Source organism: Phascolarctos cinereus, unplaced genomic scaffold (assembly GCF_003287225.1).
Source record: "Phascolarctos cinereus isolate Bilbo 61053 unplaced genomic scaffold, phaCin_HiC Scaffold_4;HRSCAF=312, whole genome shotgun sequence".
NCBI lineage: Eukaryota > Metazoa > Chordata > Mammalia > Diprotodontia > Phascolarctidae > Phascolarctos > Phascolarctos cinereus.
This window is the reverse complement of record NW_027555847.1, coordinates 463,612,929-463,638,834: the sequence shown is the minus strand read 5'-3', so window position 1 is coordinate 463,638,834 and position 25,906 is coordinate 463,612,929. Positions and strand designations below refer to the sequence as shown.

The following is a 25,906-nucleotide window of genomic DNA, read 5'->3' as shown; positions in this document are numbered from 1 at the left end:
TTAAAAATTAACTTTTAAAAATTAAAAATTTCTTTAAATTTTTGGACATATGGATTGTACACAGTTAAAAACCTTTCATAATACACTAATTTTGTAATGCTCTGAAATGTGATACCAAGACTAGGTTGCTTATTTTTTATTTTCCTAACCTAAAGGTATATCTTCTCCTTTTGGGCCCTGGAGGATCACTTGAAAAATCACTGATATTCTCTTTCTCCTGCTACATTTTCACTAAAGGAAAATGTCTCAGTCAGAACAATGGACAAAGTACAATACAGAACAAAATCTATTTGATTTTTTTTCTGAGAGGGATTTTAGACTTTGCAGATAGCAAAATTAATGTGTTTTTTTGGGAAAAAAACATATCGAATAAAATATCTTTGTGGTTTATCTTTTATTTTATTTTTTACTATATTTATGATGTAAAAAAAGATTAAAGGCATTGAGGCATTTTAGGTTAAAACTACCTAACACCAGTTCTGAATCTAAATAAGTAGTCAGTCAATATACATTCATTAAGTGTCAATAGGCACTGTGCTAAGCACTGAAGCTACAAAAAGAGGCTTAAGGCAGTCCCTGCCCTCAGTCGAATGGGGGAGAGGTATATTTCATTAGTTTGTAAAACTTGGCACCAATCATTATACACCCTTTGCAAAGTAAGTAGGTAATTGATTTTATGTCATATGCAAAAGATGAATCTGAATTCAAACACAATTTTCAGAGGGAAATGTACAATTTGACAAAACTATCTTGGGTTTTAGTGAGATGGATAGATTTTTCCCACAAGATATCTGCTGTCTTTGGCTGTCTACAGGACAACAGATGCATGTTTTGGCTCAGAGTAGAGTGCTGCACTGGGGCAGTGGTAGTATCTTCATGTGGGAACAAGTTTCACCTTTTTTTCCTCCTAACATCTTCATTTGTAATATTTGTTTCTTTTAAACTGAGGGGATTTTCCCATACTGAAATCTTTGGTTGTCAGCTAATGACTTTCAGTCAATTTATCAATGGTTTAGATTTCCTTATCTTTAAGCCTATTTCTGTGAGAAAATAAAGGGACTGGAGGTTTAAAAAAAATAAACCAAGTCCAAATAAAATAATCATATTTTGTAATACTTGCCATTTAAGAACAGCTTTTGAAATCAGAGCAAAAATTTTAAATTGCTACATAAGGAGGTACCTAGAAGAAAAGCTAGGTTCTATATCAGTAGATTTTCAGAATCTCATTTTTGGGGTAATTTACTTTCAATAGGAAAATGCTTTTATGGCATTCAGGAAAAATTCATAAGTGTCAGTTAATCAATAAGAATGTTTAAGTGCCTACTGTGTATCAGCCATTGTGCTAGAAACCTGGGAATACAAATAGAAGCAAAAGACAGTCCCTGCCCTCAAAGGACTCTCAATTTAATGGGGGAAACAAGTACACAAATATATACAAACAAGCTATGTACAGGATAAATAATAAATAATTAACAGAGGAGAGGTATTTGAATTAGAAGGTCCAATTTTAGTTGAGGTTTGAAGGATCACAGGGGAGAAAGGAGGCAGACATGAGGAGGGAAGAATTCCAGGTATGAGAAACAGCCAGAAAAAATTCTCAGAGCTGAGAGACGGAGAGTCTTGTTTATAGAGTAGTAATGAGTCCAGTGTCACTGGATGGAAGAACACATTTTGGGGGGGCTGTGTGTGAAAGGTATAAGAAGAGTGGAAGTGAGGGTAGGGCTAGGTTACGAAGGGCTTTAAATTACAAATAGAAGATTTGAAATTGATCCTGGAGGTAAATAACTATTATTGATCACAATAGAATTGTATCTTAAATATTGAAAGGGACTAATGTGGTCACCTAGTCTAATGCCATAAATGATTCATGAGTCCCTATACGGAATCATTAACAAGCAGAAATACAGCCTCTATTTGAATATTTCCAATAATTTGGAACTCACTGTCTAATGCGACATTTAAAAAGTTAGAGAGACATAGTTTCTGGGTAATAAATTATTTTATTAATAATGCTAGCATTTTCTTAATAAAGTGACACTCTCAAATGCTAAAGAGAACTCATGCTGGTGGGCTAACAGTTTATATGCCCTTGGAAGAGTGGGTGTTTCTGAGGGTGGCAATCTGATTAACAAGTATTGCGGGGATGAATATTACAAATGAGAGATGGACCTATTCTAATGAGGGACTAGGGGATATAACTTTGATTTTGTAGTTTACTTCCAAATTGACAAGCCTGGGGGTGATCTAATTAAAGAATTTATTCCTACCCAAACCTGTGGGCATCTCCACTTTAGATTAAATTCCTTATAAGGTTGGATGGAGTGTGAACAAGATTTAGGAGAAAGTTAATTCAGTCTCATTATCAGAAATGTCCTTCAGAGACTGAACAACCTACAGGCTTCTGAAAAAAAAAGTACTAGTCCTTATTCAATAATTAATTATTAATGAGGGAGAAATAATCATTTATCTAACTAATGAAGTAGCCCCTTTATATTTTAACAAATTTTTGTTCTTCCTTGTCTCCTTGATTTCAAACTAAAATCTTCCTGCTGTCCCTTAAACCCATTTGCCTCATTTTTGACCTCATAATTACTACACAGAATAGATCTAATCATTATTATTATACATTTGTTGTTGTTGTTGAGTTATTTTCAGTTGTTTCTGACTCTCCCTGACCCCATTTGGGATTTTCTTGGCAAAGATACTGGGGTGATTTGCCATTTCCTTCTCCAGCTCACTTTACAGGTGAAAACACTGAGGCAAACAGGATTAAGTGACTTTCCCAGGGTCATAAATGTGTGAGGCCAGATTTAAAGTGAGGTGCTCCTGACTCCAGGGTGCACCCTCTGTCCACTGTGCCTCCCTAGAGATGAAGATAGCTATTATGGCTGCTATAGGTATTCTCTTTTCCATGCTCCATATCCCTAGTTCTTTTAATCATCATTACTAATGCATATGTTTAAGTCCTTTCATCATCCTCAATCACTACCTTCTGGACCTTATTTTGTTTCTGTCCCTCTTAAAATAGAGTACCCAGAACAAAATGCAATGCTTCAGATGTGGTAAGACAAGTTTAAAGTATATCAAGCCTGTCACCTCCCTTCATCCGGACATTGCACTTGTATTAATGCAGACAAGACTGAATTTGATTTTTTTAAGCCAATGTAATGATAGTATTATTCATTAATAGCTTACTGTATTTACTCAAAAGCTGAGATAACTGAGGGCTGGTCAAGAAATTAAATAAGGCTATAGAAGGATATTGAAATCAATTAATAAAGGTGCTCCACATTTCATTACAGAGACAAATCTCTACACTTAAGCCTGAACCTACAAAAGACGGAGTGAATTTAAACAAATGTCTGGATAACTGAGGATAAGAAGTTCTGTTTTTGCCTTTGTATCCTTAGCAAATTGGGACAGCTAGGTCGTGTAGTGGATGGAATGCTTGGCCTGGAGTCAGAAAGACCTGAGCTAAAATCCAGCCTCAGACACTAGCTGTGTGACCCTGAGCTAGTCACTTCACCCTGTTTGCCTCAGTTTCCTCCTCTGTAAAATGGACTGGAGAAGGAAACAGCAAACCACTTCAGTATCTTTGCCAAGAAATTCCCAAAAGGGGTCACAGAGAGTCAGACACGACTGAAATAACTGAACAACAACAAAATCCTTAGCAACTATCAATAAATGTTTGTTGAATTATATTCAGCTCTCCTCTTTTCCATTTGTGCTAGGTGGCCCAGGGGATAGAACACTGGGTCTGGAGTCAGGAAGACCTGAGTTTAAACCCAACTTCAGATACTTACTAGTTGTGTGACTGTGGCCACTTAACCTCTGTCTACCCTGGTCATTTAACCATTGCCTCAGTTTCCTCAACCATAAAATGAGGATAATAATAGTGAGTGTCTCCCAGGGTTGTTGTGAAGATTGAGATTATATCTGAAAAGCACTTAGCACAATGTCTGGCACACAGTAGGTACTGTCTTCCTTTTTAAAATGTGTTTGGCAATTAAAATTGTAAATGTCAAGATGAAACATTTTGGGCTTTCTGACTTTAGGATTACATGTTTTAGGGAATTAGATGGATAAGTGATCTTGAAAGGGAAAAGAAACTGTAATTAACATTAGAAAAAGTTGTTTTGTAATATTTTTGCAAATTAATTTCTAATGAAGTATTGAAAATATTTCCTTCAGTTACAACTAGAATAACAAGTTAAAAAACACATGTTTAAGTTAAATTCTGGCAACTTTCCCAACTTTTTTAAAGGTACTGTGGCTGCAGCTGCTGGTCTTCATCCCGGACAGTGCATAATCAAAGTAAATGGAATTAATGTCAGCAAGGAGACACATGCCAGTGTAATTGCCCATGTCACAGCTTGTAGGAAATACAGGCGACCAGTGAAGGTAACTGCCCCTTCTGTTTAAAGCTTTTTGTCAGCTTATTCATGCTGAGTAGAAATCTATGCCTGCTCTGGAGTACAGAAGAGCACAACAGTTAGATAACAGCAAGATGATGTTAATTTCCTGTTCAAAAGTCTACTTTTAACTCAGCATTTCAACTCTTATGTTGACAATGCATAAAGATGGTTTAATTCAGCTACATCTGGCTATTGTTATTTCTATCACAAAAAATTGTGTTCTTTTACTATAGAATAGAACCATTGCCTATTTAGAAGGTGCTCCAAGAAAAGTTCCCATTTTAATGTCAGAGCTAACTTCATCATATTAGAATTCTGAAGGCTGGTCTTTTTCTTGACCCTGTACTGCTTTAGAAAATTGCATTGAGCTATGCATGTGTGGGAGTTTAGAGTGCCTTTCTGCATCTGAAGTGTGCCTGTATTTCTACAATGTAACACTGTCCCTGAAGAAATTCAATGATGCAAGCAATTTGTGGTTTGTTGGCGCTTATTTATGTATTTGGCAGGAGCAACCAGATGCTGCAGTGGCTACAGCGCTGGGCCTGGAGTCAAGAGGACCCCAGTTCAAATCCACCCTCAGACAGCTACTAGATGTGTGACATGGTTTAGTCACTTAACCTCTGTTTGCCTTACTCTACTGGAGAAGGAAATGGAAAACTACTCCAATATCTTTTCCAAGAATGCTATGGTCCATGAGGTCATGAAGAGTTGGACAGGACTGAACAATTGAGTAACAACAAAATTTGTATTTATGAGCTTAAGAAAGTTAAGGCAACATGTTCTTGTCTTACTTGAAATGTAAAACCTGTTGTGAATTGTCTGAGGCTGGTTAACATAGAATCCAAAGATCGTAGAGCTAGAACTAGGGTAGGGAAACATTAGAATTCATTGTGCACAAATCCCTTACTTTACAGATGAAGAAACTGAGACCCAGAGAGGTTAAATGACACATTCCAAAGGTGACACACAGGACACAAATGACAGAGTGGGAATAAAGTCTAGATCCTCTAAATCCACTATTCTTTTCAGTGTCCTAACAACTTCCTCAAAGTTCTCCCAACCTAGTTAGCTCTAAAAACTTGTCCTTATTGCCAAAGAAAAAGAAACATTTAGTACCCTACTTCATGATGCCATGTCAAAAAAAAATCATTGGATTTTTTTTCAATGTCTCCTACTTAAAGAGGTAAACAGACACTTTGCTTTTTATCCAGACTTGTGAAATAAGCAGGAAAAATTCCTTCATTTAGATACTTAGCATTGTGAAGAGATTTTCATGCCTCTTGTCATAAAAGCTCAAGTGCTGGAAATGTTTTCAGGGTCATTTAGTTCAACATGACTCTGACTAGAAATCCTGAGTTGTCATCCAGGCTTGAAGAATTCCAATGATGGGGAACTCACTACTTCATGAGGCAGCCCATTGTTCTACTTTGGATAGCTCTAATAGTTAGAACTCTCCCCATTCCTTTACCGCCAACTTCATTCCAAACCCCTTGCCATTATATTGACTTGACCTTTGTCTCACTAAAACTTAAACTCATTGTTATGTTGCTCTGTCCTCTTGCGTCAAGCAGGAAAAAAATTGAAATTCCATTTTTTTTCATGATGGTGGATTTTTTTTTCTTTTCCCATTTTCCAGCTTGTTTTAGTAGATCAAGTTTGGAGATTTTCTTTTACAGAATACATTTTGTATTCTTTAATTCTGTTCATATCTTTCATTTTCACATGACCAAAATTTCTCCTAACATCCCACCTATTTTCTCTCCCCAGAAAGCATTCCAGCATTATAAAAATATTTTAAATAAAAGCAAAAAAAAAGAAGAGGAAAAAAATCAGAGAAACTGATCAATACGTTGAAAAAGTCTGAAAATATATTCAGCGTTCCATACCTGTGGGACACACCACTGCAAAAGAGTGGGATCAAAGTATTTGTTCATATTTCCTTTTTTATTCAATATTGTATTTTCCCAATTATATGTAAAAGCAATGTTTAGCATTTTTTAATTTGAGTTATGAATTCTCTACCTTCCTCCCTTCTTTCCTCCTTCCCATCCTTGAGATGATAAGCAATTTGATATAGGTTATATGTGTGCAGTGTCATGACAGTTTTTCAATACCAATGAGTTCCCTGTGTATCTATTTAAGTCTTTTTGTTTAGAGCACTCCCCTTATTCTTCATCATCAGAATTGTCTGTTTGTGTTGTCAGATTTCCATTCCTGAGAGAGTCCCAACCCCATTCACCTACCTTTCCCTGTAGAATTTGAGATCATGGCATCTTTTCTTTCATTTTTATGAACTAGGGTGGCCATTAAGCTGTGCTTGTATTCCTCTTTTTTTTTTTATCACAAGCTCCTAAAATAATATAGTTACATCTTAAAAAAATTTTTTTTCAGTTATCAGGCATTTATTTTTCCCCCTTTTACCTCCTGTCATCCAATGAAAAGAAAGGAAGGAAGAATAAAGGAAGGGAGGAATGGAGGAAAGAGGGACAAAACCTTTCTACCCAAAAGCATAGTCAAGCAAAAAATTTGCAGATGTGGTTACTTCTTAAGATTTCCATCATTTTGGCCTAGGAAATTAGTTACTACTTATAGTCAGTATCAGAATATGAATACTAATTATTCTCATTGTTCTCTTCATATTTTGAATAATTAGGAACTTTTCATTCTTTTTATTTAAGGTGATTTGTTTTGTTCATAAGCATAAAAGGATCATCCCTTCCAAGTGAGGCAGTGTGGTGAAAAGGAAATAGTATTAGTTTTGTAGTCAGCCTTGCCTGGCCTTCCATTCTTGGTGTACTGTTTGCTACTTCAGTGATATTGAACAAATTACTCAATATCTCTGAGCCTAACTTTCATCACCTGTAAAATGGCAACAGTAATATGAGTGTTAACTATATGATTGGAAATAAGACACTTTGTAAATCTTAAAGAAATATTATTCATTATTATCCTTGTTAAATCATGTCTAACTCTTCATGACACCATTTGGAGTTTTATTGGAGTGGTTCTGGAGTTGTTTCCATTTCTTTTTCCATCTCATTTTATAGATGGGGAAACTGAGGGAAACAGGGTTAAATGACTTGCCCAAGATCACACAGTTAGTGTCTGAGGCCAGATTTGAACTCATGAAGATGAGTCTTCCTGATTTCAAGCCTGGCATACTATCCACTGTGCTATCTCAGTGACCTGTATTATTTTCCTTCCTCTTCAGCATTTTCTTGTCAGATGGAATTTATTCTGCTGCTAGTGAGATGAAGAATAGTGTGAACCTAGGTGTACCCTAGAGGGGACAGACCCATATGGGGGCGGGCCTTCCAGAGAAATGTTTGTATATACGTATATATGTAATATTTTACATTCTTGTTATCATGTATAATTAAAATACAAAATGTAATTTGTGAGTAACAACAAATAGTTGTATAAAAATTAAATATTGGAAACAAGTTTATCAATAAAAACAGCTATGCTCTGTTGCTGACTATATTTAAATTAACTTCACTGCAAATGGTATAATGATATTTCCTTAATTTAGTTGTTAGAATGAATTAAAAAAACATGATTTTGGATAATAAATACAGTGTTTTCATTCACTCAACCTCACCCCCCCTTTTTAGAATGTTTAAAAGTAGCAATATCTATTTGTTTTACTTCTTTGTACTTCTCCAGCTTAACTTCAAAAGAATTATTGATCAATAAAATGAACAAAAAGCAGGGAGCCAGAAAGAGAAAGATGAGTAAGAGCTGTTGTTCATTCATTCCCGAGTCTTTGTGATCCCAAGGCCATACTGTCAGTGGGGCTTTCCTGGCAGATACTGGAATGGATTGCCATTTGCTTCTCCAGTGGATTAAGGCAAACAGAAGTTAAGTGACTCACCAGGATCGTACAGCTAATAAATGTCTGAGGCTGGATATGAACTCAGGTCTTCCTGACTTCAGGCCCAGTGTTCTATCTATCGAGTCACCTACCTGTTTGCATGATTAAGAGAGGACTTAAATAATTCATAAGCTTTATAATCAGTCTGTGATTAATTAGAGGTTAATCATGTATTTTAAAGGAACCTGGTATTACTCATGTTGCAAGAGGAATAAATAGGCAATTCAAATTAATGCTCTGGAACATTGCACTATTGCCACTTAATAGTTTTATCACTGTTTTATCTGGAAAATATATTTGCCTTTTAAGGTGATACACCCCTTGGCACTTCCTTCATAATAATTTAATCTCCCTCCTTTTTCTAACGAAGACAATAACGATTGTCTTAATTACTATGCAGAATTTTTTTTAGGAAGGGATTAGATTAAGATTAGTTTTCAATGGTAGATTCAAAAAACATTAACTATATTGAAATAAGGGACTGCAGGAACCAGGTTAAATATCTCCTTCCATTATAGATCATGCTGTCATCAGTAGACTCCCAGGAGATCATTGAAATTAAGTTAGACATATTTTAAAACCTTATGGTAAAAGTCTTATACAAAATATTTATAATCGAGTAATTTCAGTGTACAGTTTTTAAGATAAACCCTTCAACTTGTCACAAGTTCTGTTTTGCTTCACTACTGTTTGGTTTAAATAATACTCATTTACCTTTTTTCACATTTTCATTCTTTTAAAAGAAGCTACCAAAAAAAATGGACTAAAGATTTTGAACCATACATAAATTACATACTTTTAATAAGTGTTAAAGTGAGGTAGCTTTTATTTTATATTGTGTGGTTTTGTTTTACATGCATGTGCACACACTTTTAGGGATTACTGCAATGAGAGAGCATTTACACCCTTTGGAATTCTTTCCCATTTCAGCAAGATTCCATACAATGGGTCTATAACAGTATTGAGAGTGCCCAAGAAGATCTTCAGAAAACAAATTCCAAACCTCCTGGGGATGATGGAGGGGATGCATTTGACTGCAAAGTGGAAGGTATGACTTTTCCCTTTATAATATTCTTTTTCAGTCTGTTTATCCTATAATTATGGATCTTCTTCAGCAAAAGTTCTTCAGTGAGAACACCTTATTGATTACCAAAGAGAAACAGAAAATCTCTTCCTTATAGGAGCTTTAGAAATCATGGCTTATTACTTATATCATGTGAAAAAGGTGACATCTCAAATGTGTCACTCTGAAATGTCAAGTAACTTCTGAAATCAAGACATTTTCTTAGAATAGCACTTTCATGTAGATATTTTGCTAGTTCAGGTAATTTAAGTACTAAACATTCTGTGTAAAATAATGTAATAATAGCATATATTTCTGAAATTTGTTACAGTTATAAAATTGAAAATTGATTTGCATTCTAATTTTAAGATTTAATCGGGCTGGCATAATATACTCTTCCATGCCAAATAAGTCCAAACTCTTCACCTCTGTAACTTTACCCTTCACCCACATTCCGGAGAAACTTCCCTGAAGGCCAGACTTTTATCTTGTAATTACCTTCACTCAGGACTCAATTTTATTGTGAATTGTATCTTTACCCTTGTGATTATTTGTTTGTCTTTCAATTTTGAAAAGGACCAATGCAATTGCACTTGCCTTACCTGCCTGCAATTTCTGATTAAATTGGTTCTGTGAATGTGAACCTCTATAAAATTGAGAGACCAGCATTATTGTTTTTATTTTTACATTATTGATTCTTATGCTTGAAGTAATTTTTATTAGGCAGAATTTGTTGGGAAAGTCACTTAACATCTCTCAGCCTCAGTTTCTTCATCTGAAAAATGAGTAGTTTTAATTATATGACCTTCAAGATCTTTTCTACCTCTAAAAATTTGATCCTTTCTCTCATCCTATGGAGTTTGTGGAATATGTGTATATACTTACAGCAGAAAGTTATCAAGGACAGTTCCTTACCTTTGGATTAGTGTACTTCACTTGCATATACAATAAAGATCTCTTGAATTTTATTTGAATTTTAAAAAAGTTCATTTCTCTGACTTGACTGGATTAAAATTATCTTTATTCTAGAGGTAATTGACAAGTTCAACACAATGGCTATCATTGATGGGAAGAAGGACCATGTGAGTTTGACTGTAGACAATGTCCACCTGGAATATGGTGTTGTGTATGAGTATGATAGCACTGCAGGCATAAAATGCAATGTGGTAGAAAAAATGATTGAACCCAAAGGTTTCTTCAGCTTGACTGCAAAGGTATGAGAGCTCTTGGGGCTAATGGGATGGTAATGGAAATAAATATTTTTGTAGTTCCTACCAGTTAAAAGCAACTAAGCCAGTTTAAAATGTTTGAAAAATTTAGGGCTTTAATTTTTGAAGTGATTTTATTTATTGTACTGTTTTCACTGTGTTCAACTATATATTTTTTTTCTATTACCCCACCCCATATCTGTGTATACCTTCTCTATTCTACTGATCTATTTTTCTATTTTTAACTGTTAAAAGATAATTTCAAGAATTATTGCTTCATAATATATAGGTCAAGATCTGATCATTGTATTCCCTTTTACTCCTATTTTTATACTTTCTACAGAGAATATTCATATATTTCAAATAAAAAACACAATTAGATAACATGCTTATTTTTCAGATATTTATAGAAAAGCCTTGGGATAAAAATAACTATAACCTTTTCTGTACTCATTTCTGGCCAATTAATTGACACGACCCTGCCTTTAAGAATTCTGAAACATTGCTATTGTTAGATATTAGCGCATGTTTATACTTCTATATGCTGAAAATCTACATAGACTAAGGAAACTAAATTTATATTACTGAGAAGACTGATTTCGTGCTATTATATGCATCATTCTATTATTATATATGTATCAAAAATTCTTTTTGCCATCATTTACAATTTTACATTTAATTATATTTGGCATAATTCATTTATGAAAGTCAGCATATCATGATTAAAAAAGTCATTTAAATAATTACCTAATAAAGTGAAATATGTATTTTAGAACAGCAAAGTGATGGTATTTGTTGATCTCCTTATTGAGGGATTTTTTAAACATTCATTTTAGACTCTGAGAATCTATATTGTTATATCAATGATTGGATTTTAAAACATCAGACAAAATAATTTTCGATGTTCTTAACTCTTTAGCGTTATATACTAACTTATAGGAGAGGCAACTCAATTTAATGGAAAGAGCAAAGGTCTTGGAAACAAAAGATCTAACACCAGTTTATGACCATGGACCAATCACTTTTACCCTCACTTATAAAGTATGTAGAATGGGATAGTACTTTCACTTTCTACCTCAGGGTTTTTGTGAAGAATATATGTTGTATTATATGTTGCATAAGTGTTAGCTATCCACAGTCCCTTCGAATGGCTTATTATGAGGGGAGGTGAGATGTTGGGCTCTCAAAGGCAACACCAATGGAAAGCAAGCTCTAGTTAATCCTGTCAAGCTTGGTGTGGATAGGCTTATCACCAGGTTGGCTACAGGGTGATGTATTTTTTGGCCACAGCAACTGTGGAAGATCATCTATTGAGTTGTAGAGTGGTCTGTTCTTGCATAAAATGGAGTACTCACACTGGCAAAGAAAGATTTGAGACTTACCCAGCCCTGTGACTGCAGCCCACACTACTTCTGCAATCCCTCTTCCTTTTCTCCATCTCTACTTCATTTTCCCCTGTGTTTTATTTGTGATTTCTTTTTCATTCTGTCCGTAACATTGAAACAACGTCGGACTAGTAGTGTTAAGAAATGTGAGACTCTCTGCAAAGTCCCTACTTGTCATATCTATCTATGGGTTCCACTGGGTGCCTAGTTGAGACAGTCTAGTCAGTTATGTTTATCTAGAAACACTGAATGACATTAAAATGACCTCAGGTTTGGTCTGGGTGTATATGCCTAAATAGTTTTAGCTGAGGCATTTCCTGCTTTCATAGACAGGGAATCTGGCTGTTGATTTTGGTTTATATGTCTCTGTTGTTTTTCTTAAAACATATAGGTATAAAATAAATATTTATTATTAAAATTTTTTCCTGACTGGCATGCATCATAAAGTCATTTTGAAGATGTCCTCCCAAGGAAAGCCAGATCCTTAATTTTTAAAATGTCATTATGATTCACTTAAGGGAATAGTCTACATTTTTCAGTGGGGTGTCTGTCTTAGTTTAAGTCTCCTGTCCAGATTTACAGACTTAGTAACTAAGTAGATAATATGATGATAAAGATTCAAAGATGAAGTAAACTTTAAAAGTTCATTTAAAACTCAGATATATTAAAATATCCCATACCATTAATTTCATTTCATTTGAAAATCTCAGGACTTAATCAAATATAAATATTTAAGCATCTATACTGGATATACAACCAGTCCGATTATTAAACAGAATTCATTAAATAGAAAAGCCATGTGGAGAAGCTGAAATCAAAAATATATGGTAATGATTTATACTATAATGAGAAAGACATTCTTTTCCTATAGTTGTGAAAACTAATCTATCCCTTTTCTTCAATAATTGAAAGAAAGCAATTCTAAGTTCATCTCCCCTAGTTAACATTTATAGTGTTTATTTACCCATAAAATATTGGCTTGCCATATAGTCAAAGGCAGTCAACAGACTTCCTAATATGAGCCTTCAGATATGTGAATTGATCATTGATTGTTCAATGCTTTTGAATTTCATACCTCAAGATACTTAAAATAAATATGTATGAAGTAAAAGTCTCCTGTAATTAATGGCTGTTTAAGTTGGTTGATTTTAATATTCATTTTGTTGTTTTTCATACTCCAGATTCTTGAAGCTCTGGCCAAAAGTGATGAACATTTTGTGCAAAACTGCACTAGCCTAAACTCTTTAAATGAAGTCATACCTTTTGATCTCCAAAGTAAATTTGGCACCATTTGCAGTGATAAAATTGAGCACATACGTAGAAGAATATCCAGTTACAAAAAGGTAAAGATATTATAACTTTTGGTGCAGAAATTAGTTGATTGGAAAAAGTTCATTCAATTATTTTCTTTTACAAATGTTTGCTGGTTCATCAAAGTTATTGATGAAACCTGCTACCTACCCCCAGTAGGTTTCAAAATATGGAATAAGATACATTTTTGGACAAAAGCAATATAGAAATATTTTTTGTTTAACTGAATATTTATTACCATGGTTTTGCTTTTGTTTTTCTTTCCCCAAAATGAGGAGAGTGGGAATTAGAGGGAAGTTTAGTGGTAGGCTTCCCTCCCACCCCCCAAAAAAAAGAGAGAAAAAGAATAAAAGAGGGTTGTTGAAACATTTTTGTTTTATGCAGAATGAAGGCCTTTGTAAACACAAACAAGACAGATTTAGAAGTTACTTGTTGAATTTATTATATAGTGAAAAGAAAAAGTGAGGTGTACTTAAAAAAATTTGTAGTTTTATGTGTGATCTTTTTCTGTTGTAGTTTGTATGTGAAAATTCTCATTTTATTAGAATTTGTTGAATTCAGAATAAAAAAAAGATAAGCAATTATATTAGTATTAATTTCCCATATTACTATCATAAATTCTACTTATTAAAAAGCTTTGCTTAAATCGAAGAATTGTTGGATTTAATTTAACTCTGTTTTTTGGGAAGTATCTCACCAGTGTTCCTTCTTGGATACAAATGATAGGAAACACTCTAAGTCTTTTTTCCAGCACATGAAACTTCTTTGAAGATAAGCTGAAAGCATTATACAAAAGCAAAATGTGATTACTGTATATTCTGTTATGCGTAAGGCTAGGAGAAGAAAATCAAGCCATTTTAGAGTTAGCTAAAATAAAGTAACAAAGGAGATGATGGTGTTGCAGAAGCTCAAAATGCCCAGGGTACAAAATCTTATGTAACTCCACCATTAGAACACTGGAATGTGCCATCTAGTTCCCCTTTGTTACCCATTGCTACTGATTGGCACCTTTTTCTTGGAATAGAAAGGGGAAATAAATGTAGTTGGTACAATTAAAAGAAACAGCTTAGCACTTGATCAGACCTAGGCTTTTTATCAGAGCTTTGTTTCCCAGCTGCGGTGCATGCTATGTATAGGCTTTAGAGTAATGGGATTCACTAATGTGGACTGTGACTATCCCCTCCCCACCCCCCCTTCCACAAAGAGAAACAGAGACAGACAAAGACAGAGAGACAGACAGAGAGAGAGAAGGAGGAAGACAGACAGAAGAGGAACTTTTTCCTGGATATGATTTAATAGCTACTACAAAACCATCATGGAGTCTTTAGAAGGGGAATCAGTTACAGGAGTGCCAGGAGCACTGACTCTATTTGCACAATACATTATACACCTATGTGGTCAATAATAGGCTTCTATTGAGTTGAGTGAGAATTCATTGCAATACTGTCTTTTTCTTCATTCTGCAATTAGAGCTGAGTGTCCCTTGGAAGGGAAGGCTCTGTTGTTGCTGGATGATACTGTCCTGCATGGATGAGGCAAACATATAATACTTGAAGTTCTTGAAAGCTTTTGAGCAAAGAAAGGATATTCCTTGCTACTTATGTTCTCAGTAGTGTGGGGATTTTCAGAATTGTCCAATGTGCAAGAAAAAGAGGCAGAGTTCTGAGCCAATGGCATTTTTTAAAAGGGTCCACAGCCCTTTCTAATGAAGTGAATCTTCCTCTTCAATCTTCCTTACAATCTGAGATATCTACTTCCTCTAGGGCCTTAGTTTTATAGTTCTTGATACCTGGGCAGTACAAGTGAAGCAGGCCAAAAGTATAGAATCCCATGGGTTGATAGACCCTGCCCTTGGCCTTCTAGAAAGGTCTACACAAAATACAGAATCCCATTGGTTGACAAATAGGCTAGTGAGCAGACCTTAATAGACCTATTTTAACCTTTCAGGATGTCCTACCAAGCTGATGAGCAGGCTTATGGGGCTGGGCTGATAAGCAGATGTTAAAACATCTACATGGGCTGATGGAAAGGCAGACCACAGTTTGGCAACCAGAGTCACTCATTAGCTATGTGCTCATGGTCATCTCCCCAAGTTGGGTAACAGAAGGATGACAAGGGACAGAGGGGAAACAAAAATAGCTGGGGACTTTCCATGTAATTGAGTCACCTCTGTCACGCTTGGGTTGGCCACCATAAAGATAAAAACAAGGAGGCCACCTAGTTTCCTTTGATTAAGCAAGAGAACTTACAACCTGTGTTTTATAGCTCTAAGGTCTACTATATAACTTATAATCACTACCCCTGTGAAATAATATCAAACTGATTAATACTGATTGAAATAAATAGGAGTTCAATGAATCGTCTATCTTATTAAAGATGTGTCAGTCCCATTGATTCCCCTGTGTTCTTAGATTCCACTTAACTAACTTATTACTATTCTTGGCTTATGTTTTTCTGGATACTTTGTACTTATGTTATCCTCTTCCACATTCTATAGTCTAATTGTCAGCAAAGTACCATGGAGAAATTTGTTATGATATAGACTCTTGTTCTGCTTCCATTTTGGTCATAATGGCTATCATTTGCAAAGCACTGAGGATTTACACAAAATTGTCATTACAAAAAACCTGTGAGATACACAATATAATTCTTATTATGTGCAAACTAATGCTTAGAGAGATTTATCATTTTGTTATAGAGTTGCTTAGAATTGTAAGTCACACGCATAATAAGTCTAAGAGTTAAGATTCCAACCCAGATCTTTTGATTCCAAGTTCAGTGTTCTTGTCACTATGCCATGGTGCCTGGGAACTTCTCACACATTTAAAAATAACTTGTGTGTGTATGTGTGTTTGTATAGGCATCCATATCTATGGTTTTATCAGTTTAGGAAATTCCTGCTGCTGAAACTCTCTCATCGATATGAAAGATCAAATCATCTGTAACTAATATTCTTACAGAGTTTTCTGGTTAATTGATTTGTGCCTGGTCACCCAACTAATATGTGTCAGAGACAGGCTGTAAACCCAGGTCTTTGTGAATAGAAATCTGCTCTTCTATCTGCTTTGTCATGCTGCCTCTCACAATAAGTACAAATAACGATAATATAAAATAACTGAAGTTCATGAGAGAGGTGTAAACCAATTACTGTGCATGATCTGAAATGACAATGCTCATTATTGATTACTTAGATAAAGGAATAATACTTAATGAATGAGCTAGGGCTTTAGTTGCTCTTTAAAAGTAGGTAGTATTTTAATAGATGGAAAAGGGAGAAGTAACATTCCAGGAGGATAGAAAAGCATGAATAATAAAGAGTTTGGAAAGAATAAGACACGTAGAGGAAGATGGTAGCAAGTTATACAGTTTGACTATAGCACATGGAAGAAAGTAAGTGTCATTACGTTGTGAAAGTTCTTGAAAGCAAACCTAGAGTTTTCAATTCATTTTTTAACCACTGGGGTGGGGGGAGGTGGTGGGGAAGTAAAGGGTATGTAAAGGGAAATGTTTTAAGTGGTAGAATAATACCTTCATTATTAAGTACCTTCTGTGGTTAGGCACTGTTGTGTATGGGGGATGTGAAGACCAAAAAAAAAAAAAGAACCTTCCATCAAAGAACTTTTACTTAAAAAGATATTTAATTAGTAAATTTATAGAAGATTAACACAAAGAAATTTGGGGTTTAGGCCAGTCAAGTATGGCCTCATGTCATAAGGAGAAACAGGCTTTGGAAACAAAATGCTAAATTTGATTTTGACCATTATAAAGATTAAAGCACAGGTGGGACATTGGAGCGCAGATGTCCTATATGCAGTTGGAGATGAAAGTCTGGAGTCTGACAGGGTGGTCACTGCTAGAAATATTTCATAAACATTTATTTGATTGTTTATAATTTGAAGATGTTCTCTATATAAATAGGTCCTAAGCCACATAAACAGTCTTGGTGATGGCGTATAAATCCAAAATTGAATCTCATAGATTTTTATCATAATTCATTTTTATTTTTCCTTGAGGAGTGAAAACAATGTTCCATTGACTTAATACCTTTGACCCCTGATGAATTGTATTTTGTTGACTATTGGTGAATTTAGATTAATTGAACATCTCTTTCTCTTTTGGAAAACAAGATTACCAAAGATCAGAGAGATAACTTCGAGGAGTTTTTGAATTTGAATTCAGTTAGAATGTGTGTGATATTACTCTGTGTATAATAGAACATGACTGTAACTTCATTCATTTACCAACTTCATGGCACTATACATGTTAACATTTACTATTATAAATTTATAATTTCATCATATTTTAGTTTTTAAAGCATATTAACATTAGCAATGTAGTTTTATTCTAGATGAGCAGTCTGCAAACATCCTACTTTCTCTGAGTTAAAAGGTATCCATAGTAACCAAAGTCTTAGAATGTCTTAGCTTTTCTCTTAGTTGGATTGCAAAAGTTTAAATTCTAAAAATGGAAACTAGTGAGTTCCTAATGTTTCTATTATCAGGTTTATTGAGCTCGTTGTAGATTTTTTAGCCTAGTTCTATAGGCCTTAAATGTTTTTCCAGCACATATAAGAGACAGATTTGAACCTTACTCGTGACGTAACTACATTATGAACAGGGATTTATTCAGTTAGGAAGCAGAATGTGCAAGTGATTTAGATGTAAAATATGCACTGTTTGAAGCAAAACTTTCACCATAAATTCTCCCTAATACCTTTCTTAATTTGAGGTGAATTCTTCAGTTTTAGAATAATTCCATAATTGTTCCTGTGTGTGTGGTACTTTGATTTAAATATTTAATGAGGATTCATATGATAGTTCTTGTTTTTACCCATGTGCACATGTATAACACACACACATATCCACATACACACAGTTACAGAAGGCAGGGTCGTATAAGGGAATGTGTACTGACCGGGGAGTCAAGAGCTGGAATTTAGTACTAACTAGACCTACCTCCTTCTAACTCTTTATGACCTTCAGGCAAGTGACTGAACCATTCTGTTCATCAGTTTGCCCATGTGTAAAATGAGAGTTCGGGCTAAATAAATCCCTTTGCCAGGGATAGCTAGGTGGTGCAGTATAAAGAGTGCTAGGCTTGGAGTTAGGAAGACCTGAGTTCAAATGCATCCTCAAATATCTGTGTGACCCTGGGAAAATCACTTAACCACATTTTTTCTCAGTTTCCTTATCTGTAAAATGATCCAGAGAAGGAAATGGCAAACCATTTCAGTATCTTTGCCAAGAAAACCCCAAATGGGGTCATGAAGAGTTGGACATGACAGACACCTGAAGAATGAAAACAGCAACAAATTAATGCAGTCTAATCATGATGTGACAGAACTTCAGACCTAGAAAAGATCTCAGAAGCCATCAAATATAAGCTTAGCAGGAGCACCATTTATAACATTATTAGTGAGGTGTCATTTAGCCTCTATTTGAGACCTCCAAGGATGAAAAACTCTATTTTTGCAACCATTTCTTTCTGGTTTGGGACAACTCGATCATTAGGAAGCTCTTTGCTGTTCTTGTTTCTTGCTGTTCTTTATATAGACAGCTTCTCTGTAACTTCTAAATGGTGTTCTAGTCCTGATGCTTGGGATCAAGCAGAAAACGTCTTAATTTCTTTTCCATGTGACAGTCCTTTAAATATTTGAAGATTACTATCATAGCCTTGTGTTCTCCAGGCTAAACGTCTGTGGTTCCTTCAAATCCTTGTGTGGGTTGGTATTATCTCAGGACCATAAATCTTCTCTGGTTTCATTCCAGTACATCAATGCCCTTCCTAAAATATGGTGCCCAAAACTGAAACACTGGAGAGATTTCAATTGTCCAGAGATATTCTCCAAATCTGTTTCTTTGCTTCCCTTGCAGAGCAACTGCTGATACATAATTTATCTGTCTTATATAATATTTTTATCCTTGAAAATATGGAGGAACTAATCATTTCCCACAGTCCAGGGCAGGAATTCTTAATCTAGAGCCTGAGGATTTGTCCTTTATTTAATTTTAAATTTTATAACTATAGTCTAATATAATTGGATTCCATGGTAATCACTTGTATATTTCATTTTATGTATTTAAAATGTTATTTATTCTAAAAAGTGGTCCATAGGATCAGACTATCAATGGAGTCTCCCTCTGTTCTACAGAATGTTCCCCGTGTTCCTGGGAAGCAGATTGTACCCTAAAATCCCATTTTCTACCTTGCTTGACCTAAAGGTTCTCATTTCTGCTTCTTTGCCACCTTTAATCCAAAATTCTGTCACCAAATCGAGGCATAGAACCTCAGTTCCTAAGTCTTTTTCTTCCTTTCCTTAGCATCTGAAAGAGTTACTGCACCTTGCTCTCAGTAAGCCATAGTCATGAAGAACAATACCTCTTAGTCAAATTTTAGAAGTAGGATAGGCATTTCATATCTATGGTTTTTAAGCTCTTGTTTGCTCATTCTAATTTGTATGATTAATTCCTTCATGGTGTTGATGAATGTCATAGTAATCTATTCTATGTAAAACTTTATAACATATATGTATATATTTTTTTAATCTACAGTTTTCACGTGTCCTTAAGAATAGAGCCTGGCCTACCTTTAAACAGGCCAAGTCAAAAATCTCCCCATTGCACAGCAGTGATTTTTGTCCCACTAATTGCCACGTCAATGTTATGGAAGTCTCTTATCCCAAAACCTCAACATGCCTGGGAAGTGCCTTTGGAGTACAACTGGACAACAGAAAACATAATTCTCATGATAAAGAAAATAAAGTTTCTGAGCAAGGTATGGTGGCTTTTGTAAAATTTTCTCAAAATTTAAAAATAGATATTTATAATTATTCCTACAGCTTTAATAACTCCTTTACCCTAATTCATGACTTCTTAATCTGGAGTCCATGAACTTTTGAAAAACTGTATTTTGATAATTGAATTTCAATAGATTAGAGTATACTTATTTTATGCATTTAAAAACATTCTGAAAAGGGGTCTGTAAGTTTCATCAAACTGGCAAAGGAGTCCATAAAAAAAGGTTAAGAACCCTGGTCCTTGTAAAGTGTTAGTCATACACAAATCGTCAGTGGTAGACATGAGAAGGATGAAAGGATGGATGTAATAATCCCTTCTACCAGGCACCTAGTTTCTTTTTTTTCCTTCTTTTTTTAAATTTTTAGGCAATTGGGGTTAAGTGACTTGCCCAGGGTCACATAGCTAGTAAGGTCAGGTGTTTGGTCTGAGGCCAGATTTGAACTCAGGTCCTCCTGACTTTAGGCTGGGCGCTCTATCTACTGCACCATCTAGCTGCCCCAGGCACCTTGTTTCTTGATTGTCTGTCCTGGTCCTTGAGAAGCAAAGCAGCAAACATTGAAATTGTAGAAAAACTTAGCCCATTCCAAAATTTCAGGTTAGATCTGAGTGGTGACAGGAGCTGGGGGACAACTGTTTAATGTTCAGAAAAAAACAAAGACAAATGGAGCTTTCTTCACGTACACTAACAGTCTCTTGGCACTATTTGAATATCCAAATTAATAAACTAGCTCAGTAATTGGTAGAGTTTTGAGAGGGAAAGGGATAGTGGGAAAATTATATCCATGGATATTAGGCATTCTAGCTGTTTTGATCTGTTTGCCTCCTTATAGGGGTGAGAAATGATCTGTCAGAAGTGAAGCCTCCTCAAAGTCATTAGTTCTTGTTAATGATTCCTGTATTGTTGTTTTCAAAACCCTCCCCCGCTCAGACCCTGTTTTTAAGTACTTAGCAGAAAGAATAGCCCTACTCCCAACCTGAACTGCTTGCCCTTGCAAAACTTCCCGCCTTTTCCTGGCTCTGGGCAAACTTGTGTCTCCATGAAAAGATTGTGCCCTCTGAAAGCCTAGCCAATGGGATAAGGGGAAGGGGGTTAGGGAGGAGGAGCTCACGTTAGGGCATAAATAAGCCTTGATTTCTGTAACAAAGTCATACTCTCCTGGCCGGCAATGGCAACTAGGAGCGGTACCCTTTTTCATGAGAAAGCAATAAACTCCTTTCTACTTTCAAGGTATGTAAGTCTTTGTTTTTATTTTGAGTAAGTGGGCTCTGTCCCACACATAGGGGAGTGGAGGAAGGCATAATCTGGCAAGATTGTTTCATTGAAACAATAATAGTAATGCTTAATAATAACAGCAACAATAACAGTAATACTGATAAGAATAACTGAATTTTTCTGCAGTAGATCTTTTTAGGTCTCCTAAATCAGTGCTTTTTCTCTTTAAAATTATCCTTTGTTCATAGGGCTTATTAGACTGTGAGTTCCTTGAGAGCAGAGACTGTTTTATTTTTCTTTGTATCTCTAGTACTTAGCACTGTTCCTGACACATAGTAGGTGCTTATTAAATGCTAGTTGACTGGCTGATATTTATTATTAGCACTTTTGACATTGTATCTCATTTGAGCCACACAACAAAACCCTGTAAGTATTGTGATTATTTATTTTCCTTTTGTAGAAGAAGAAATGTAGTCTCAGAGTGACTAAGTGACTTGCCCAGAGGCCAGACAGCTAGTAAGAATTAGAGAACCAGTTTGAGCCTAGATTTTCCTTACTTCAGACCCAGCCCTTGTTTTCCTGCTATGCCACACTGACTCTTAATTCTGTTTGTTAAATACCTGTCCCTTTCTAAGCTAGCCTGATTTTTTAAAGAGGGAAAGCAGTTTTATTATCTATTTGCAAACATGGAATTTTTCATGTATTTGTCTTTTCATAGAAGTATAAGTTGTAGCCACTCTTTTTTGTGTTAAATATGGAAAATTAATTTTCGTTCATCTTTCATGTACCTAAGTGGTTGTCACTTTTGTTACTGGAGGTAAATAGATATTGAGGATAGAGAAGTGGGTGTAAAAAAGAGAGGTGACATGGTGTGGTAGATAGGGCACTGAACTTGAAGTGATGATGGTGAGTTCAAATCTTGTGTCAGACATATACTGTGTAAACCTGGGTGAATCAATTTACTCATCTGTGAAATGGAATGGGGGAATCAGTTTCCATTAGTGATTTCTAAGATCCCTTCCACTTCTAAATTATGACCCCACAATCCTAAAAGGAGAATGATGTCTCCAACTTTACAACTTTTCTCATTTCAAATGAAACTGTGACCAAAGGGATGGGTTGTACTACAGCTGCTGGGGCAGCTGTAGTGGATGCAGTCATGCTCCTTTGTTTTGACCCAGACAACAGTGGAAATCTTTTTCCTTTGGCAGTGGGAAAGGTGCTCACTGTGGTTTCCCAAGCATTAAGGAAGTCACCTCAGGAGCTTCTATTTCCTCATTGCCCCAGTTAGGATAAAAAGGATGTTATCCTCATTATTCATGGCTTGGTCTTTAAAATTAATTAAAATAAGTGTATAAAAGTTAATGGTTATATGGCTTATCTGAAAATATTTGCATCTTTCAGGAAAACTAAATCCTATGGTATATATCCAGCATACCATTACCACCATGGCAGCCCCTTCAGGACTGTCTCTGGGACAGCAGGATGGGCATGGCCTCCGGTATTTGTTAAAAGAAGAGGACTTAGAAACACAAGATACCTATCAGAAATTGTTGGGCAAGCTTCAGACTGCTTTGAAAGAGGTGGAAATATGTGTCTGTCAAATAGATGAGTAAGTACATTATGTAATATCTTTACACGTTTAACTTTTCCCTTCTTGTAAAATGTGACTACTGGAATTATTACCACATGTTCATCTCTGTTATTGCCAAATATGATGAGAATTATATTAGAGGTCCTACTTTCCAGAAGCTCAACACTTGAAGAAAATGCAGTGAACATATTTGCAATCAGATATAAGTATATAATTTAATATGTGTATATAATTATACTTTATGATATTAAATTAATACTAAAACAAATATAAAAAACAAATTGGAACTATAAAACTTGAAGAGTAAAAAGATAAAAAAAGAACATTATATTTGTACCTTTCCATATGGAGTAGTTCTGCCTCCCTGTGGTTATGTTGCTTTATCTTTTAATTGTTACATATTATCATATATGTGTATATACCCATACATATACGTATATGTGTATGTATATGTCTTTATTTGATGACAGCTATTTTCAGGAATTTTAATCACCTAAAATAGGTCCCTAGTTGTTATAAAACTTTACCTTTCTCTTTCTCATCTGTAGTTGCAATCTGCTGTCATGTGTGCTCTGACAGGGTGATGTGATTGACACGTGGATTTTATTTTGGACTCAAAATACTGGTTTTTAATTTAAGTATTAACACACAATGTATAGTGTATTTTTGTTGCTATTGGTGCTGCATACCTCTGTGGTAAATGCACAAGCAACTATTCAAGTGTCTGTTAACAACTTTTAGTTTTTAAGGAAATCATTCCAAATTAGGAGCTCAAAATCTCAAAGGTGGAGCAGAGGGTAGAGCACTGGCCCTGGGTTCAGGAGGACCTGAGTTCAAATGCGGCCTGAGACACATAACACTTATGAGCTGTGTGAACCTGGGCAAGTCACTTAACCCCATTGCCTAGCCCCCCTCCCCAAATCTGAAAGACAGATGTATCATAATTTCAAAATTATCATTGAATGCTTCCTATATCATTTTGTCTGGAGTTTTATTAGTAGTTTGGATTTAATCTTTTTTCCCCAAATGAGGTTTTTTTTAAATGAATAATAGTATTTAAAAATGATCTTTTTTATGATATTTGGTGTGGCATACTTATTACTTCCTCTGTTTACCATTAAATTAGGAACTTGGAACAAAGCTGATGTGGGAATGGGAAGCTATTTTTAAACAATTGTTTGTTATTTCCAAAAGACAGTTCAAAAGTGACCTTTTGGCAGAAAAGTTGACATTTTATGACATTAAATTTTACTTCATTTAATAAATATAGTTTTATTATTTGGATTGTGCTGATCTATATTAGGAATGGACTATAGCAGAGTTCTAAAACTATCTTTACAGAGTGCTGAGATCTTTATTGTTTATTTAAGTCATAGTTGAATAGAAACATATCTTCTAATACTTTGGTGGTTCTGGAATCTCATCAATGGGGGTCCTTCCTTCAATATTGCAATTTAAAATAAATCCATGAATCCCCATCCTGCCAATCATCCTGTCAATTCTCCATGGGAATTCCACAAAAAACATCCTAGGTTGTTTTCTGTTTCTGTTGACAATGCAGGGGTGCCACTGAGGCAGCAGGACTGTCTCCCACCATGTGACTGTGTCACTTTCTTTCCATCCACATTTCTCAAATGACTTCTTTTATCCTGCTTGTCTTACACAATTCTTATTTGATAAAGTCTACTCACACCCACCTCTCTCCATTCCCTTTTGGTTAACCCTTGACTTTAATTCTTAAGAGATTGTGGTGTTTTGTGATTTGCAGTCATGTAGCACTTCTGGAAGATTATTCTTGATAAAAAGAGGAGCTTTCATTTCAATGTGAAGCCTGGGGGTAATTAAATGTACTGTGCAATTTCCCCAAGGCAGTTCTGTTCTTTTCTTCCTATATTGCAGTGTGTCCAACTAATTTTCCATTCATAACATCTGTCTAAGATAAATATTTTGATGGCCAACTTTATGAGTTGTCTGTCTAAATATAATCTCTATTTTTAAATCAACTTTCTCTCCTCTTCCTATTTTTGCTAGTTAGGTCAGGTTCTAATAAGTAATTATGAATTTGACTTAAGAGGTTTTGTAGTGTTCCTAGACTTCATTCAGTTGATAAAATGTCATTTGCAAACAGGAGGGTCTAGTAAATATTTGTCTAGGAGAACAATTTGTACAAAAACAAAAATGTCGTAAAAATAATCAACTTTAAAAGACTTGGGAATTCTGATCAAAACAGTGACCTGATGAACCACAGTTCTGAAGGGCTCATGTTGAAACATGCGGTCATCCTCCATATAGAGAGTTGAAGGAATCAGAGTTCAGATCAAAACTGTTTTTCTTCCCATCCCTTCCCTTCTTTTTTCTTCTCTTTTTTTCCCTTCCCTTTCTTTCCTTTTCTTTTTTTTCTTTAATTTTCTTTCCTTTCCTTGAGAGCTAAAAAGAGAACTGAGCTCTCTTCTAAAGCTTCAGCATTCCACTATACCTTCTTTTTGTCCTCTAAATATTTTTTTTTTTTGGTTTGGGCTATGCAGTGGGGTTAAGTGACTTGCCCAGGGTCACACGGCTCGTGAGTGTTATGTGTCTGAGGTTGGATTTGAACTCAGGTACTCCTGAACCCAGAGCTGGCGCTCTATCCACTGTGCCACCTAGCTACCCCACCTCTAAACATTTTCATATCCATTAAGGACATAAGAGTCTAGCTGCTCCTTGGAATAAATAATTTGAAGTTACAGATCTGGTCATTAGGACCAAGATTAAGCTTGTCCTTCAGGAAGTGAACTTTCTTTTCCTTTTTCTGAAATTACATCCCAATAACAGACAGTTTCACATTTCTCTCTGTTTCTTAGACTTTAGCTCTTGTGCTAAAGGAGAAAAATTGTTATAGAACCCAAAATTGTTCAGAGGGATAGGGAAGAGCTAAAAGGGAAAAGTAAGCAATAAAGGTTATTGTAGTAAATGGATAAATATTGATGCAAGATAGGAAAGAATAAAACATAGAGAATAGGAATGGACTGAATCTTGTGATGGGCAAAAAAATCTTAGGAATTTGCCC

General features: G+C 35.2%; 1 protein-coding gene across 1 annotated transcript in view; it reads left to right on the top strand.

Annotated features, from left to right (window-relative positions):
* Nucleotides 1–25,906, top strand: part of PREX2 (phosphatidylinositol-3,4,5-trisphosphate dependent Rac exchange factor 2) — a 382,998-nt gene that overhangs the window by 215,481 nt on the left and 141,611 nt on the right. The window contains exons 20-25 of the mRNA XM_021002117.2: nucleotides 4,265–4,401; nucleotides 9,220–9,337; nucleotides 10,382–10,566; nucleotides 13,127–13,288; nucleotides 19,808–20,030; nucleotides 22,671–22,878. Of these exons, the coding sequence (XP_020857776.1) occupies nucleotides 4,265–4,401; nucleotides 9,220–9,337; nucleotides 10,382–10,566; nucleotides 13,127–13,288; nucleotides 19,808–20,030; nucleotides 22,671–22,878 (1,033 nt within the window). The remainder of the gene's footprint in view (nucleotides 1–4,264; nucleotides 4,402–9,219; nucleotides 9,338–10,381; nucleotides 10,567–13,126; nucleotides 13,289–19,807; nucleotides 20,031–22,670; nucleotides 22,879–25,906) is intronic.